The following is an 18807-nucleotide window of genomic DNA, read 5'->3' as shown; positions in this document are numbered from 1 at the left end:
CGAACTGCTAACACTGACTGAGGGGTATCCCAAACGGCCGCCGTGCCATACGCGTGTAACCGTCGCAAGTTGGCGCCCAAACCGTCGTGTTCTCCATTGTTGTGCTAGCGCGCCTTCCGTAGGTGACCAGCTATTCGCGTTCCCTGATCGTCTCGCTCATCCAGATTCCGTGATCGTTATACCATGTCGTTCATAAAGTTTTGAACCTCGTGCAGTGGTTCATTTTTTTGTTTGTTTGTTTGTTTGTTATTGTCCGTAGTCGGTGGATTTTTCCCGAACGCCCGACCGTGGTGAGACTCCAAGTTCCGTCACACTTCGCGCCGGTCGCATAAAATAATAGTAAGTGTATCTATGTAGGTAGTGTGTAGATCATTTTTGTCCGTTGACGTTTACATCCGTCCTCGATCGAAAGGATGTACCGGTCGCAAGACTATCGTTGACTGCAATTACTTCTACTATGATTATTTGTTTTTTAATTATGAACGCCCGAGGGCAATGGAGTATACGTAGAATAACTTATGATGTACATTTAAGTACATAACAATAAAATAAAATACAACTTTTAGGTAACTAATGAAATTTAGATTTAAAAATAATTACTTTAAACATTTATATAATATCTATGTGTACAATTAATCATGATTTAAAATTCGAACATAAACGCCCAAGTTAAGATTCACAATTGTAATTGAAGTCAAAATTATTGCGTACAAGTATACTAGGCAGTGTTCGGAACGTTCACTCTTAAAATTAATTTGTTCACGTTCAGTCCTTAAAAAAAAAACTCTTGCGTTAGTGTTTTATTTCAAATGAATGCTTTTGCCAAGGCGTTAATTTAATTTGTTTATAACAGGAATTATAATAAGAAAATTTCAATCATTATATTTTAAATATATATTTATTAAATGGCAAATTAATTGAGCAGCTTAGAGAACGCCGTACCCACATGCAATGTCTTTGTATGACGCATGTACTATATAACATATTTTTGTTTCCAGATTCAATAGTGTGCTGTTATTTTTTATATTACGAGTGTATTGATCTCTTATAAAATTTAAAGGTAAGATTATTATCTAGAATCCCATCTAGGCTTATATTGATATTATTTTTAAGTCCCTAAATTATAACCTTTTTGAAACTGTACATTTTTAAATGATCGTAACTAACTTAACAATAATAATATCAAGAAAACGGCTATGTGGGGCTGTAGATAATCATCTTACTTTTAAATTTTATAATAGGTTAATACACTCTAATATAAAAATATAATAGCACACTATTGAATATGGTGAACGTACATTTGTTATATCATACGTGTGTAATACAGAGACAACATAGTGGGTACTACGTTCTCTTAAACGTTATACACATTAATTTTGAAAAAACGAGTGACGTTCGAGTATCATTCGCTAAACATGAACATGTGATGTGTGTTCATAGAAGGCGTTCTTTCCAAACACTGATACTAGGTACCTATACTACATTACATTATTATTATTATATTAATTGAGGGAGTTGTGTTTATCATTCATAATTTATTATTATAAAATGTATATCGACATTGATGGTTGTGATTCTTCTCACACGGTTAAAACTGCCAGGTCGTGGACTGTGGTCCAGTTTCAATATGAAAACAAACAAAATAACCAATTTATTTATTTATTCGTATGCTATGTATAATGATGTAATAATAGGTAATTTGATTTAGAACAAGCCAATGTTGATTATTTTTTAAATAATCAATTATAGTGAGTTAACATTTGGTCTCGCCTCACCAGCAAGTGTAATTTGTTGTTAGCAAACATCCAGATCAGTTTTAAATCTGGGCCCAAGACTTAGTGCACTTAAAAATGATGAAATAATATGGCTTGAAAAAATATTAAATTTTACGCTCACAAGTCACAAAATAATGACCTACCTATGTATTAAAAGTAACTTGGAGTTGCATACAATTAAAACATATCTTGAATTAGGAGATATTACCAGGATATTTTATCTTAAGATAATAAATCTCTTGGCAAGTGATGAGCAACGAAACACATTGTTGCAAAGTGGTGATCGTCAAGGTGTATTTATGTTGAGGGTCCATTCTTATTTTTACTTAAAAGTGTTAAAATGTGAACTTATTGCAACACTTGCCACCTACCAATGAACTCAAGGCATACAGTATACTTATTTCATAATTGTATTCCCCATTAATAGATTAATAGCATAGATCAGGGATTTTCAAACTCTTATAAACACTACCCCTTTTTATTAATACATTTTTTTAATAGTTATAATATAGCATATAAAAGTGAAAACTCTAGGTAATATACCTCCATATTATGACCTAATAGCCTTTGGAATTGGATTCCTGTTACTTATTTATACCTACCTTATATCACTAACTTTTAATGTACTACTAAGTACAATCAAAATTTATGGAAATGCTGGAAGTTTTGAGTCCTGGTTTTAATAATTAAAAGGTAGGTTAGGTCAGTTACAAGACATTTTTTAAATTTAATATTCATTTTGGTTTGGCGTATCTGACTATCTGCACACAAAAATTAATTGGTGTCAAAATACAGATCTGCTCTTAGTTTGAGTTAGGTTACTACAGTCCAATGTCCCATGTTTTGGTACATACTCAATAAGAATAAAATCAAGCACAGAAGATATCTACTTATAAATCTCTATCAATATTATTTTTACATTATCTACATCAATGATATTAATTGTATAGGTAGAAGTAGGTATGTCAGGTTATATTGACTTGACTTTTTATAATTCAATTCAATTTGCTTTATTTTTTTAGACATGGATAACCGAAAATCAATACCAACCTACTATGGTTTTATATTGGTTAAAAAAGTTGGTGGATCAATTTGTGGACGTTTTCCAGTTACAAAAAAGGAGTGTACTTTTGGTCGTGATAATAATTGTGATATAAGGATTCTTTTAGAAAAAGTGTCAGCTCAACAATGTATCATACTATGTGTTGACAATAAAGTAAAGTGGACTTTTTATGATTTTATGAGCAATTATTATTAATTTTAGTTTCATACTTTCTAGGCATATGTCCGTGACAAAAGTGTTGCTGGTTCAACCAAAGTCAATGGGAAGAAGGTTGGCAGGAGTAATTTTCCGTTGAAGGATTCGGATGAAATTGAAATTTGTGGAAGAAAATTTGTTTGGGAATATCCTAAAAAGCCACATGAGTAAGTTTCCATTAAATAATTTTTATATGATTATATTAAAAAATAAATAAATATTATTATATTATTTTACTTTAGGGAATTAAATAATTTATCCTGTAAAAAGTCTGGAATAAGAAGTGGTCACTTATCACCAAGATCAACAGATAGTTTTTCAAACCAAGTCAATACCCCCCAGGTACTTAAATTATTATAAGTGATTGTTTATGGAACCCCGGAATTTATTTACCTGATTTATTAAATAGTTTATTTTTATAATTTTTTACTTAAGTATTTAGTGTCCAATTTATTGTAAACGATAATTTTCTGTGTATTAATTATTAATTTATTTAAATTACATATTAAGGACAACAACAAAATATTTTCAACTTCCACTTCCAGCAGCATGAAAACTCCCTCAAAAACAATATTAACCTTAAATAAAACACCAATGTAAGTATTTAAATTTTTTTTAAGCTACTAAAATTAATAAAAATTTTACTTATTTATAATCCATAGAATTGTCACCACAGAAAATATGTCTAAATCTTCATTTGATGAAGTGCAGAATAACTTCATGAATCAAAAATCAAGTATGTTCCTTTTTATATTTTATAATTATAGGTACTAATACGCATTACTTGGTTTTGTCAGGCATAAAATATGTTTGTGTTTTGCATTATTACCTATTACAGTTTTTTCATTTAAAATATTATATTAGAATAAATTTAGTCCTGTTATCAAACATAATAATGATCATAACCTTAATTGTCACAAGTTAACTTTTTATATTTACACTGTAGTAATGTGTGAAAAGAAAATTAGGAGACTACAATTTATATGAATCCGTTTGGGTTTATGTCAGAAAATATGTCTATGGAATTAATGTTTGACTAAATGATTGTGGTAAGCACGAAAAAAGATAAGAAATTGTTTTTGGTCTATTTGTGTTTGATTTGAAAAAGATTTATGATGGAGAAGTAGTATAGTTGATGTTAAGAGAAAAAAAATTTTCTTCTAAAAAAGCTTCTGATATTTGGTGTGACAAGGGGATGATGAGAGGTGACTTATAAACAGTGAAGGCTATAGAAATAAATGATGAAAAGCTAAATAGACACAATAAAGAATTACATGAAAATAGCTAGTGTGAGTAAAGGAGAGGTAGAGTACTGATATCTATAGAGCTTGTAACTGTTATGCTGTACAACAGATTTAATTTAAATTATAAAAATAACAAGCTGTGCGCTTTCACAAAACTAATTTATAATATATATTTTTAAAAAATGCAAAATAGTATTACCATGAATTTCTTTAATGTCTGTAAACAAAATAACACTAAAATTGAAGAACACTAGCTGAGATATTGAGTGTTTCCAATTATCATGGAAACCATGTATAATTTTCTCTACAGCTTGAGTAAAAACAAAAAAATCAACTTTAATATTTTTTGTTGATTTATTTATTAAAGAGTTTGAAAACAACCCTGAAAAATTTAACAAATGTTGATTTAGCTGGTTGCTATACATTTTGCAATACTATTACTACCCATATACTCATCTATTAAGTATTATTGATACTATTTATATTTTTCAGCAACAACTGCTCAATCAGGATCTAAATTTATGAAATCATATTCAATGACTCCTGTCCGAAACATTCCGGTAAGAGTAAACAAAAATTAGTACTTATTAAATTATTTCTAATTTTAAAATAATATTTCAAATAACTGAAAAACAATTGATCAACTTACTATCTAATGTTTTTTTGCTATAGATATTACCAAATCAATTAAAAAATATTCATAATAGTATACTCAACATAAAACAAAATATGTTAATGTTGATTAGTTAATTAATCAATAATTATTTTCATGTTTTTCCTACATGTTTTATGTATCTGAATATTATTACTAATTAGATTAAAGCAAGCATACTTGAATGTATATCAATTAATTTTATCTTAGTCCACGGAAATAATTAAAAACTTATAATTTGTGGTCTGTGGACAAATATAATTTTATTTATTTATGACATATCATGGTAGATTATAGTCGTAATATTAATTTTTTTTTTTGAAAGTAACGTCCACAGGGACAGTATATAAATTGGAAATTACATAATATGAATAAGTAAGAGGCTAATACAAATTTTCAAGTAACATAATAGGATAAACTAAAAAAAGCAACAGTTTTTCAACTTACTATTATTGTTACAATAATGTAGAATTCTACTGATGAGACCATCGGTTACCCAGTTCAATATAATATGGGGAATTATTTCTACTTTCTAGTATTAACTGAGGGTGCTCTAAGGCCAATAAGACTCAAGAGCTCAGGACAGTTGACAGTAGCATTTAATAGCTTATATAAAAATAAATACTCAATGTCACCTGCCTTCTTCCTAGGGTTGTTATTTTACAATTGACTTTGGCAATTGGTAGACCTCATAAATTTAGTTTAAAGGCAATCACTCTAATAAAACTTCATTGGATTTTATCGATATAGATTATAGACTATATGTTTATATCTATACACAAAAAATATATCCTAAATATAGGGTTTAATATGTATTGATTTGTAAGAATGCACCTTATACTACTAGACAAGAACAGTGTATAACAATAGCATTACGGGTGCCATAACTACATCTCGCAGTGGTATAGCTATCTCTAATACAATAATCTATATATTTTACCTTCCACTACCATTCATACGAGTAATCAAAAAGCCCTCTGTATGTTATGCTTTCCATACACTCATTGTTTAGTAGTATAAGGTAGAAAATCTTAGTCATTTTTATTAAGACTTTCTAGTATAAGGTATAGGATTGACAGAGTTGAAGATTATCAATAACAGTGGTACCAATTGATTAAACCAAAACTGCTGCTTGATTTTATAAGATATATTTTATTTTTTAACAAATAAATATGCATCTTATTTATGTTATTATATAATGTCCAATGTTCAAATATGATCAAGGATCATGCTTAAAATTTAAATGAGTAAATAAATACTTGTTTTTATTAGTATAGAATTGTATCATTGTAGCAACAGCACTATGTCTATCAAAGTCTAGAAAGAAGCGATTATGGATTTCTTATCACAATTTATTATTTGATATCTTTAATCGCTTATCTAAGTCATGAATATTTTGACCAATGCTAATAAATGTCTTGATTGCTTTTGATTTAGACATTACTTTTTATTTTAAATTAGATTGAATCTGCCTTTATTTTTAGAAAGATGTATTATTACTTTTAAATTTAAATTAAATGAATATGATGGCATTTTGATGCATAAAGAAAATATTGATTCTATGTATTGTATTGACAGTAATATTCTAATTTTGTGTATAATTTTGTTTTAGCTTCTAGGCAATTATAAAACCACTCAAAGAAAATCCTGGATTGTTACTAACACATCAGACAATTCATCTTCAATTGGAGCTCATAACAGATTATCTACTGAACGGTTAAAAAGAGATTCTACTCCTGACTTACATTCTAGTTATCATTATAAAGATGAAGACATAGAATTTGATTCCCCCGAACCACCTTGTCTTGCATTGAATAATGAAGATTCTGTTGATATAAATACTACTGATTTAGCTGATAACAATTTTCCTGTTGTTAACCAAACAGAGTTAAACGATAAAGATGATGATACTTCACAATCTAATAAAAATGAAATAAATCAATTATCAGTTTCTGAACCAGGCACTTCTAGAAGAGATACATACTCTGTTGATAATAGACCTATAATAATTGAAGAAAATACTACACCTACTCCAAGACGTTCTATTTTGAAGTGTTCTAAAACAACTAAACCGAATCGATCAAAATCAAGTTGTCGTATGGTTCAGTTTGCTCGTTTACCAAAAACAGATAGTAAGATTAAAAGTACAAAGACCCGATTAAATCCAGGATTTAATTTTATTGTTACTGATGATGAAAATAATGCGATTGATTTGAATCAAAGTACTACAAATTCTGCGCAATTTGATGTTGAAGAATATGATGATGATTTAGATGGTGTACAACCGTTAGACATAAGTGTTTCATCTTTAATTAATTCACCAATTTTAGATAATAGTATAAGTAAGTCATCGAAACGAGGATCAAGAGGTAACAAAGTAATGAGTCTTGTAAATTCCATTGAAAAGCGTTCCAATGAATCTCCCAAGCATAGTATCCGAGCATCTGATTTGCTGAGTATAAATGGATCAAAACATACAGAAACTTCACCTAATGATGATTCTCAAAATAATGCAAATATATTACAAGAATCAGTTTCTTCAGCTAGACGAATAAATTTGGAAGATATTTTTGAAGCCGAAGATTCTCTTAAAACTACTTGTAGTATTGAAAATGAAACTTTAGCTCAAGAAATTAAAGGAAGCCCAGTAAAAAGTGTTGAAATTGTTACAAGTCCCAAAACAAATTCATTTAATATTACAGACACAGATAAAATACCAGATAATGTTTTTTCCGAAGGTGTTTCAGAAAGCGAATTTAGTTTTGCTTCACCATTCATTCTTCCTAAAACCCACTCGAGTTCTATTACAGTAATTGATAGGGATTCAGCCTTCATTGATAGTGAAGAAGATTTGAGTTCTACTGAAATAATTGATAGTCAGTGTGACACAAATTCGAAACTTGACATTTCTTCACCCATTACAGAAGACTGTACAACATCTACAAATGAATTTCTAACAAAGTCTGATAATGTTGAAGATCTCGCAATAGATCATGATGTAAATATTACATCAACACATCAAGATAATATTGATGAAACCCTAAAAGATAATTCTAATTGTCATGATAAAACTGTAGATGAAGAAATATGTTCTGATGATGTTGAATCACCAAATAATATTACTGAATTATCTGAGAAAAATAAACCAATAGAAGAAGAACTTAATCAAAAACAAAATGATTCTGAATATGTCAATGATGATGTATGTACCCATGAAGTCCAACCATCAAAAAATGATGTCGTAGAACCTGTCAATAAATCTACAGATCTTAATTCAGATCAAATTGACAAACAAAATTCTATTTCAAAAGTCTTTGAACAAACCCTTAATGGTGAAACTCCTTCAATAGTAGTTCAGAGTATAGCTGAAATGTTCAATGCAAGTATTGATGAACACGAAACCACTCATTCGCAACATCAAGAAAGTCTGGATGAAAGTTATGTATTAATGGTCGGAGATGATCCACAAAATTCATTAGGAGTTAATGAATTTAAAAAAGTTAATCTGGATGATTGTAATAAGACATTGAGTGAAGACGGTGCTTTACCAGCTGAACCCGTGAACAAAAGCCTCATGGAAGCTATTGAGGTGCAACTTGACAAAATGCACAGTGAAAATGATGCAAGCTCTAATTGTAATGAAAATGAAATTATTCTTGTAGATTCAACATTAGATTTAAATAAACAGAAAACATTAACATCAAATTTGGAACTTGAAGTAACAGATACTGAAAATATTGCTTTAAAAATAAGTGATAATCTATCAAACAATTCATTAAATACATCAACAGTAGTTGAATCCACAGAAATTATATCTAAACCAAAATCCCCAGCAAAAGATAATGTTTGTAACAAATCTTTAACAGATGTTGACTATTTGAATTCTTCTGAATTGCCAGCCAGAACAACAGTTGATGAAACAAATTCTGTGCAGAATATAAATGTGAATAGCGAGGCCTCAAACATACCCACACCCCCAGTTAACCTTTCTGTAAAGAATATTTCTCCAAAATCAACTAAAAAAAAATTGATAGATTGGGATCAATTAAGAACTGCTCTTGGTGCAAATAATTCTAAAGAATTAAAAAAATCTGTGAGATCACCATTAAATAAATCCGTTGAACACAAGCATCGTAAAATTGATTCAACTAAAAGGATTGCAGAATTATGTTTATCCTCGTCTAGTGATGATGATAACAATGAAAAAGATACAACAAAAAAGAATTTACATCGTTCATTGAATACATCTATTGGTAAACCTCGCTATGAATCTACACCTTGGAATAACTCTAAAAGTTCAAAAACAGCTCTTAATTCTACTGCGAGTTTACAGCCAAATGAAACCACAAGAAATAATCCTGCTGAGAATAATGATAGATCAAGAGATAAAAGTCGTTCTCGTTCAGTTACACCATTTGCTAGTCAAAAAGAATGGTCTCAAATGATGAAAGAATTTAATGAATCTGTTAAAAAAGCTTCTGTTAATATTAATGTAAATATTGACCGCACAAGTATCCGTAAAAAAAAATTGTTTGTTAAGAAACCAAAATCGTCTCAAGTATTAACTCCAATACCAACAAAAGACTCAATTAAGAAGAATACATCAGAAATTAAAAATAATAATTCTACACAGCGGTTAAGGAAGTCATCAAGAATGTCTAACAATACTTCATATGAGTCTAGTCGGCTTAAAAAATCTATGAGAAATAGATCTGATCATATTAGTGCTGTTAGAAGGTCTAGTCGATCTAATAAATTGCCGACCATTCTCATTGATGATGATAGTAGTTCAGCTGAAACTACCGATAGTGATGGAATATTACCAAGAAAAAATAATTCCATGAATAACAAAACTGCTGATAAAACAAACAATAAATCTGTTCAAGCAAACACTAACAGTTCAATGAATAATAAAACAATAGTTCCTGTCTTAAAAACTGATTCAGAAGAAGACACATATCCATGTAGCCAAACTAAAAAACTAACAAAAGATAAGAAAAATAGTCCTAAGTCACCATTACCATCAATGAGTGTGAATAAAAGTGTGTCAAAAAATAAAAAAGAACATGATAAAGGACTATTTACTAAAGAAGATTTACTATCAAGTATTGATGATGACGGGTCTTCTTCAAATTCTATAAATGAAATACAAACATTTGAAAGAGAATTGCGTAGAAGAAAACTTATTACTCCTTCATCTATTAAAAACATGAAAAATGCATTAAATACTGATAAAGTAAAAAAAACAGAAAAATCAAAAAGAAATACCTCATCTTCTAAGAAATATAGTACTAACACTAATGCTCTATCTGAATCCGGTATATTGAAGTTCGATAAAAAAAATAAGAACCTAATTAAATCAAAATCTACTAAAATTTCAAAAACTGTTAAAACAAAGAAATCCACAAACTTAAGAACAAATTTGAATTCTCGGTCAAAACGTATCTTACCTTCTAAACCAATTAAAACAAGTACAGAAGATACTTCAGAGTATGAATCATTAAGTGAAACTGAAGAGACTACTCTTAAACTACAACCAATTAATCATCCATCAAAATCGAAATCAATCAAAGAAAAAATTTTAAAGAAAAATGTTGATGTTGATAATAATTTAAACTCATTACCAACCAGACGAAGTCAAAGAGAAAAATTAAAAATATCTGATGTTTCAATGCAATCAAGAACATCAAGTCGCAAACGTGCAGCCAATACATCGCCTTTAACTCAAAACAATAAGGACAAAAAAAAGAATATTTCATCCAAAGTAGTAGCAAACCCTGTTTCTGGGTCTTCAAACTCTCCAAAGAAGCAGAGTTGTATCCTAACTAGACAAAATTCAGTAGTTAATAATTTAGTTCCTGATAATTCTGTACCTGAAACTACAAATAAGTCTGCGAGTTTAAAACCAAAAAAGAATTCTCAACTTAATCGTCCCTTACCTTCTAAACCAATTAAATCAAATTCTAAAGGTTCTTCAGAAGATGAATTTTCAACAGACACCGAAAAAAATACTCAAAAACCTCAATCAATTCATCGTCTACCTAAATCTTCCAAAGAAAATACTAAGAAAAAAGATATGATTGTTGATAATAATTTATCTTCATTATCAACTAAACGTAATCTTAGAGAAAAAAGTAAAACTTCAGATGTTTCACTGCAGCCGCCAAAAACACAAAGTCGCAAACGTGCAGCTGATACATCACCTGTATCTCAGTCTAAAACTAAAGGCAAAAAATGTGATATTTCATCCAAAGTTGCAAATACAGTGTCTCGTGCTTCAAACTCTCCAAATATACGTACCCGAAATATGTCCAAATCATCTGTAAAACAAGCTTCTGATAATTCTTTTCCTGAAACTACAATAGTTAGTAAAAAAGAAACAAAAAAGTCAAATGAAAAATCTCAAACCAAAAAACGTCAACTGAATTCTGATAATTGTTCTTTTGACCCTGCTCCATCTACCAGTAAAAAAATTAGACGAGGAACTCTCAGAGGAGCTGAAAGTGAAAGTAAAAAGTCTGATCCTACAGAGCCTATTGCTGATAGCAAAGTGAAAAACAACAAGTAAGTGAACAATTATCTCACAATAGGATTAAAAAACAATTGTTGTACATAGTTTTTGTTAGTGGTATTCTACCTAAAAGTTTGATGAAGTTAAAGTCCAAAAATTAAAGTAGTAAAAAAATCCAATATTTAACTATACATAATATTGTGTACAAAAGGCAGTGGCGGCATGAAATTATTTTTTCAATAACGCAGTATAAAATGTTCAACGCCAACCCACTTATGTTTTATACCAATACCAAAATATTAAACAAAGATAAGATACTAAAAATAAATGCAGTAATATTTAATTGTTTTCAATTGGTATATAGGTATATAATACATGTGTATATTTATTATAATACATATATTATATAGAGATATTTAATTATATTTTTAACTATATTTAATATTAAGAGCTATAACTTAGTCCGATGTAGTTTTATAGCATCTTTAGCATCTATTGTCGTGTTCACTATTGCTTATGTAAATATTAAAACTGTTTATTTAATTGATGATTTTAAAATAAGTTCCTAACTTCTCCTCAACTACAAATGTCAACTTTCAACACCCATCCACCTATTTTTTTTGTGACGCAACTGCATCAAATTAACCCCGTTCACACCGCCACTGACAAAAAGTACTATTATTTTTGATTAAAGTTTAAGGTGTATTTTACGTTGTACATAATAATAATAATACATTTACTACGGGGGATGAAGTTAAAATACCATACAATTTTTATGAGGTAAATAAATAAGGTATTAAATATATCCTGAATTAGAATTTACATAATGTTAGGATCCTAGTATTGTTTGATCCTTGCTGCTTAATGATATTTTGGCCCTGTAGGTTTCTAAGGCTTTCTGTAACTTGAATATACGATAATCCGGTACATAATAAAATCACCTACAAACTGTTATTTTACATGTGTATTAAATTTAATTTTTGATAGGCTTTTGTTTAGAGATTCGTGTTAAGTATAATATATTTCTGCTGAAGTGAAACTTACATACACAAGACATGGTAAAAATAGATATTTGCCCATCAAAACACTGATTGCAATAGTAATAACTAGCAAATAATAGTTTAGTTTTTTTTTCATAACCGTAAAGAAATTTCACTTCATCAATTTCCCAACCTATCAACCTTGACTACTATAAACCAAGCTAAATGTTGGAGATAAATCAATAGTTTTCCTCCAATGCGCAGAAACAGAAAAAAACTCACTGTCAAACCAATTTACAATACTTTTTTTTGTTCAGAATCTAAAATAATAAATTAAACCGTACTTTTATAATTTTTTGTTTTTTCAGAAATGCTGAACAGTCAATTTCACCCATACAAAGAAAAACAAGGTAAAACAATTTTTTATAAGAAGCAGAACTAAAAACTTAATCAATATACCTAAGTCAAGAAAAAAATAAACTTATTCATATGGTTCTGTTACTTGGGTATTAACAGTGCTGTAATACGAATATAAGATACATTAAATAAGTCCAGATATCACACAGATGCATTGCTTCTTGAAGATTATCTTGATCATTTAACAAAACAGACTATTATCTTTATTACGATTTGATGTATTAAAAATACAGAGTTACAGAACAATCTCTTTATGTTCAGATATTGTTTCAAAAAGAACTTTGGTCCCTTGCACTGCCTAGGTATTCAGTATTCTGAAATAATAATAAATAAAACCCTAAATGCTTCAATAGTTGCATTTTCACTGAAGCCCCGAAAGCAAATTATCTACTGTTTGCCAAAATGTTTGACTTATCACTAGCCAATTTTTCAATAGCTTAGTGTTTCTAGTAGTATCCTTGATGATACATTTTTGAGTTGGTGGTGAATGAACTTCATTTGACGTATCCGTAAACAGTTTGCAAACCGTTTCCTTTGTGAACTCCGCAAAAACACACCTAAAATATTTACGAATCAACCTTATAAAATGCTAAACTTAAAATATGTTGTAGCTATTAAAAACACTGTTTCTCTGATCATACCTAGATAAATTACAGCACTAAGTTGTACACAGAAATACATGTATTAAATATTATACCGAAGACGACATAACAGTGTTATATAAACTCAGCTAAAGAATCTAAAATACCAGTTTGAACAATACTTTTATAAATTTGTTTTTATGTTGCAGGAATGCAGAAAAGTCAATTTCACCCATTCAAAGGAAAACAAGGTAAAAAAAAAAATGTTTTTGATGATAATATTAATCATTTTTAACTAATGTTTTAATACTAATCCCTTTATTTTTAATAGAAATGTATTTTGTTAAATTATGCAGTTGTACCAAAAACATAGTTAGCTTTATTATTTTAAGTGTTAATAACTATTATTATTAATGGATTCTAATTTTTTATGTTAAAATTATTAATTTTGGTTCATTACGTCTTAATTCATTATTATCAAAATTAAATTATATGCATTTGCATGTTGATGGTGGTTTTAAATGTCTGCTGTTCATTATCACACTAAATTCAAATAATAAATTTGATTTTGCATATGTAGAGGATTATTGCATATTAGTTCATAAAAGCATATAACATGTGTATTTAATGAGCAATCAATTTTACTGTAGAAAAAGTTGTTGACATTGTTTTTCAGAATTTTGTTCAAATATAATCATATTTTACATGATAGATGTAAATGCGTATGCATCAGCGGGTTTTTTAATTTTGATTGTCAATTTGTCGTTTCCCTAGAGTCCAAGCCATATTCCATATTACTTAAAATAATATGTAACATAAACAGTAGATTTGTTTTTTTTTAATTTTGTTATTTATAAAGTATTGCATTTTTATATTTTGCTATGTTAAAAGTTGTTTTCTATTTTAATTTTAAATATTTTCATGGCAAGTGATTTTAGTACTATTAATTTGAAAGTTTATTGTTAGATTAACTGTCAGTTTTTTGTGTTATTTTATATTTTAAATGATTTTCAATAGGCATTTACAGCAAATTCTAGTTTATTCTTATTTTCTCTTTGCATATTTTATAATACTGAATGAAATATTTTAATCTATTAAATGTTTGTTACAATTTTAATTATTTGAGTATTTTAGTTTCTGATAAAACATTTAGTAGTTTATTGGTTTATTATTATTACAATTATTGGTGTAGAAAATGGTCTTTAATTTTTTAAGCATATTTTATTGAGTGGATGCTACCTACGCGTTTGTTGTCTACGTTTACCAACTTACGACATAGCAAATTTTTGTTCCCTAGTTTGAACAGTGTGCCACTAGTTTTGATATTAGAGTGAAGTATGATCAAACTTTTAGGTAAGAACATAATCTTTACTGAAGCTTTGATATTTTCATATTCAATCAAGATATGAGTATGTAAAATAACACAAATCAAAAATGTGTGTATCTCGCTTTAAAATTGAAGTATCCAAAAATGTTCCGACGCTTAAGCATTAACAATGTTCTTATCTAAAACTTTGATAATAGGTCAATTCACTCTAATATCAAAACTAACTGCACACTATTGAAACTAATGAACGAAAATGTTCTATGTCGTACGTGTTTAAGACGAAGACAACAAATGCATGGGTAGCATCGTAAGTATTAAATACTTATAATTACATTTTTAACCATTTTTTGTATGCATATTTGCATCATATTTGACAATTTTTAAATTCATATAATTCCGCCCTCTAATTATTATAATTATATGTAAAGTATAAATCAAAGATATGAAAATTGAACTATATTTATGAATAGTTCCAATTAAAATAATTGGTATGTATTAGATACTCATGCTAAATGTTAATATATATTTTTTTATAATTTAAAATAACTTCATAAATTTGTATTAAAGTCAACAAAGTAAAACCAATTCAAGCTACATTTACTTATAAACAAGCACAATGCCTGGTATAACTATGATATCCAAATCCTACCATCTTTGACTGGAAAGTATTTCAAATTGATACTAGGTTGTTAAGTTACCTTGGCACACCATATTAAATTCAAAAGACTGCAACTAAACTCATCTCCACCCTGGTTATGTATGCTTACAACACTATTCATTAATATTCAACTACTTATGTGCAAAACCAATATGGACTTACTGCCTCCAATTATAAGGTAATGCTAAAATATCTCGAATCTGAAAAAATGCACTAATTTCAAAATATTACCTTAAGAAAAATAACTAATTCCCCATCATACATTTCCAATCATATCCTTCATACTGATTTGCATCTAAAAACAGTACAGAAAGAAGCAAAAACTTCTGTAGGAGGTTCCACACTCGTGTTGACACTCATAGTAACCCCTAAATCAATAACTTATTGACCTAACTGTTACTTCTTCAAGAAACCCGAATTGAAAATTGTGGAAAACTTTTTAAACTATAGATATCACACGATATAGACACACGAATAAGTACTTTCTAATATTCTTACAATTTAAAATTATAATTTATTAATGATTTATCTTTAGGGTTTAAAACTAAGGTTTCCATACTGTAGGTTTTTTTTTAAATATTAAAAATACTAAAAGAGACCATGGCCGGTTGTGCCACGTTGTTTTGTTTTAAGTGACTGCTGCAGTTACAGAGGTGTGCGTAATGAAAATTACTATTATAGGGCTTGTAAATATTTCAAAACTAAACACGTAAGACATATTCTGGTCCCACTAACATCGTCAGTGTATAAAAACACATCACATATGTACAACAAAAATTTAAAAAGCCCGACCTAGTGACATCACATGTCTTAATTCAATTTCTCAAAACTCATTGTATAGCATGAGTAGAAGAAACGTTATTGTTCTACCATTTTTCTTAGAATAGAATTTTAAATGAATAAAAGTTAATTTTATGCTCCTTTAAATATTTATTAAGTACCTAAACCTTAATTGTTTAGTATGATGACTTTTTATATTTTAATATACATTTATTTTTCTTTTAGAAATGCAGCAAAACAAGCCGTTCCAAAAGATAAAAAGACATTTGTTTCTCCTCGAGTACTACGAGTCAGAGACAAAAAAAAAAATGAAAAATGTCCATGAATATTTTTATGTATATTGTGTATGTTAATTTAAATTTTTTGTTACTAATTGACTTTTTTCTCTAGTATAGTTTTTTTTTTAATATATTCACTGTAAAAGATACTAGAATAAGAAATATCTTTGAATATTTTTTTTTTTAATTATTTCTTCTAAGATAATTAAGCGCTAAACTTATTTAAGCAATTATTTTAATTACCTGCAATTTATTGTAGCTAAACTCATTGTGTCAATCATGGTTTATTATATTTCTTTAAACTTTGTATTATTCCGTTGATTCATTAAACGGTTATTTATGTAATTAATTATAAATTTTGTGGAAAAAAAAATGTTAACATTTTGATTTATTGGGTGATTTTGAAATTGTTTTTGTAAAAATGTAGTTGGTTCACAAAATAAAATTGCTGGTTAATTATACTAATAATAAAACTTGATAAACCAACTATTATGACATTCATATTCATTATAGAACCAAGTTATAGAATGGAGAGTGTGTATCACCAAGGACTGTAATTTAACAAACATTGTCACAAATTGTTTTCCAAAAACGTTACAAATTATAAATTTAGTAACCAACATGACTGTGTAGTGTGTGACTTATCAGTTCAATTGATACTTGATAAATTCTGTGATTGAAATTTTAGATTCTGCTGAGCAATGAATGTATTGATTTTACTACAGTGCCTGCCATTGCCTTTTGGGACAGTAAAATGCTTCGATTTTCTGGTAGGAAAGTGAATCTACTTGACATATTGAGAGGTACAAATTAAAAAATTCCCAATAACTATCATAAGCGTCAGGAAAACAAAGAAAAACTGAAATTTTTTCTCAGAAACGTTCATATTAGTAGTAATTTCTATGCACCATGAAATATCGAAATATTGCTACTCTAAGGTTTTTTAAAATTATTGTCCATAAGAAATGTGAACTCTGTGAAAAAACTAGTAAAACATTCCTCATAAATTGTTTGTACAAATAAAAAAAATTGATGCTTTCTGAGGTAAAATAATAAAATAACAAAAATAGGAAAATCGTTTCAAGTTTGAAATGCATAAAAAATTGTCCATGTATATTTAACTACCAAATTTAAGAAAACTGTTAAAAGTTGCATTAATATTACCTGTTACTAAGGCCACTTGCGAGCGTTCCTTTTCATCTACGAGGAGAATAAAAACCTGGCTGAGATCTTCAATGGAGCAAACTCGTTTTGATAATTTGACAACACTAAACATTGAAAAGGATTTACTAAAGAACTGAAATAAATAAAATTCTTAAGTCTTCCTGCATTTAACAAAATTTAAAGCTTGCCGGAAAGTCAAATTAATTTTTTATGAGCGTTTGAATTTAAACATCTGATATTCACCCGTAAATTTAATATTCCCATACAACGATTTTGTTATTCATTTAACCTTCAACCATAAGTACTTGAAATTTTCATCAAACGTTTATTTTATCATATATTTACTTAAAAGAACCTTTACTATGTATGATCAAATTGTCAAAATATCTTGGCTTTGCACCTGACTTAATTGGGTGCTAAAACTACTTAGGTGTCAGACACTCAAATAAAAAAACCTATACAAACGTTTGGATGTTGACAACCATTATTAATTATAATTGTTTGGGCTAATATACGGGTCACACAGGTTCAGTCGTCCAGAAAACACATAATTTTATAGTATTTTATTAAAAGTATTAATTGTTAAACCAGGGGTTAAAGTGGAGGGGACGCCCCCTACCTCTGACGGCGGTTAAAAAGCGCCCCTTTTAACAAATTAGGATTTTATGCATTAGACATTATACATACAATTATATATGGAACGCTTAGAACCATATGGAGACATTAGTTCCCCCCTAGAATTTTTTCCCACTTTAAACCCTGTGTTTAACTCCTCCCAACCAAAAAAAATCAAAAATAGTAACTTACGGTATGGCAATCTCACAGCAAACAGGTACTATAAATTATATATTTTTATAATATACCATACTTTAATTTAGTAGTTGAGTTCACTACTCCAGACCATCCACCTTAATATTTTATATTGCAATTGACTATATTAAATATTTGGATTTATTATGTACTAAAAAAATGATAAATTGTAACTGAAAAAATACAATGTTCGGCGATTCGGTTTAATCAGAAACAATTGATGGAATTGAATTTTATTTTTGTGTTACCTATTTAAAATATATATTTAAAGTATTTTCTATAACTTTATTGTAAAATTACTTATTAGTCGTGTATTCATGTCTTAATATTGTTATTTGTTTTTAATAACCAAACTTCATAAAATACTTATAA

The 18807-nt window shown here is 28.5% G+C and overlaps 1 protein-coding gene across 1 annotated transcript; it reads left to right on the top strand.

Annotated features, from left to right (window-relative positions):
• The first annotated feature begins 49 nt into the window (after positions 1-49).
• On the top strand, positions 50-16834 carry LOC111031496 (probable serine/threonine-protein kinase DDB_G0282963). Its single transcript, XM_022311468.1, has 11 exons — positions 50-339; positions 2798-2991; positions 3055-3200; positions 3276-3375; positions 3544-3629; positions 3696-3769; positions 4770-4837; positions 6542-11493; positions 12789-12830; positions 13628-13669; positions 16409-16834. The coding sequence occupies exons 2-11, from the start codon at positions 2800-2802 to the stop codon at positions 16506-16508; spliced, it is 5802 nt and encodes a 1933-aa protein (XP_022167160.1). The 5' UTR covers positions 50-339; positions 2798-2799; the 3' UTR covers positions 16509-16834.
• Positions 16835-18807: the final 1973 nt, after the last annotated feature.

This window comes from Myzus persicae, unplaced genomic scaffold (genome assembly GCF_001856785.1).
Source record: "Myzus persicae strain clone G006 unplaced genomic scaffold, MPER_G0061.0, whole genome shotgun sequence".
NCBI classification, from domain to species: Eukaryota; Metazoa; Arthropoda; class Insecta; order Hemiptera; family Aphididae; genus Myzus; species Myzus persicae.
The sequence above is the reverse complement of the archived record's forward strand: the minus strand, read 5'-3'. Positions and strand labels throughout refer to the sequence as shown.

What these genes read in the sequence shown, in the direction of transcription:
- LOC111031496 (XM_022311468.1), top strand. Translation starts at nt 2,800, where the DNA reads ATGGATAACCGAAAATCAATACCAACCTACTATGGTTTTATATTGGTT. An exon ending in ACCAAGTCAATACCCCCCAG is followed by an intron (nt 3,376 to 3,543) that starts GTACTTAAATTA and finishes TTACATATTAAG; the next exon opens with GACAACAACAAAATATTTTC. An exon ending in CCCATACAAAGAAAAACAAG is followed by an intron (nt 12,831 to 13,627) that starts GTAAAACAATTT and finishes TTTATGTTGCAG; the next exon opens with GAATGCAGAAAAGTCAATTT.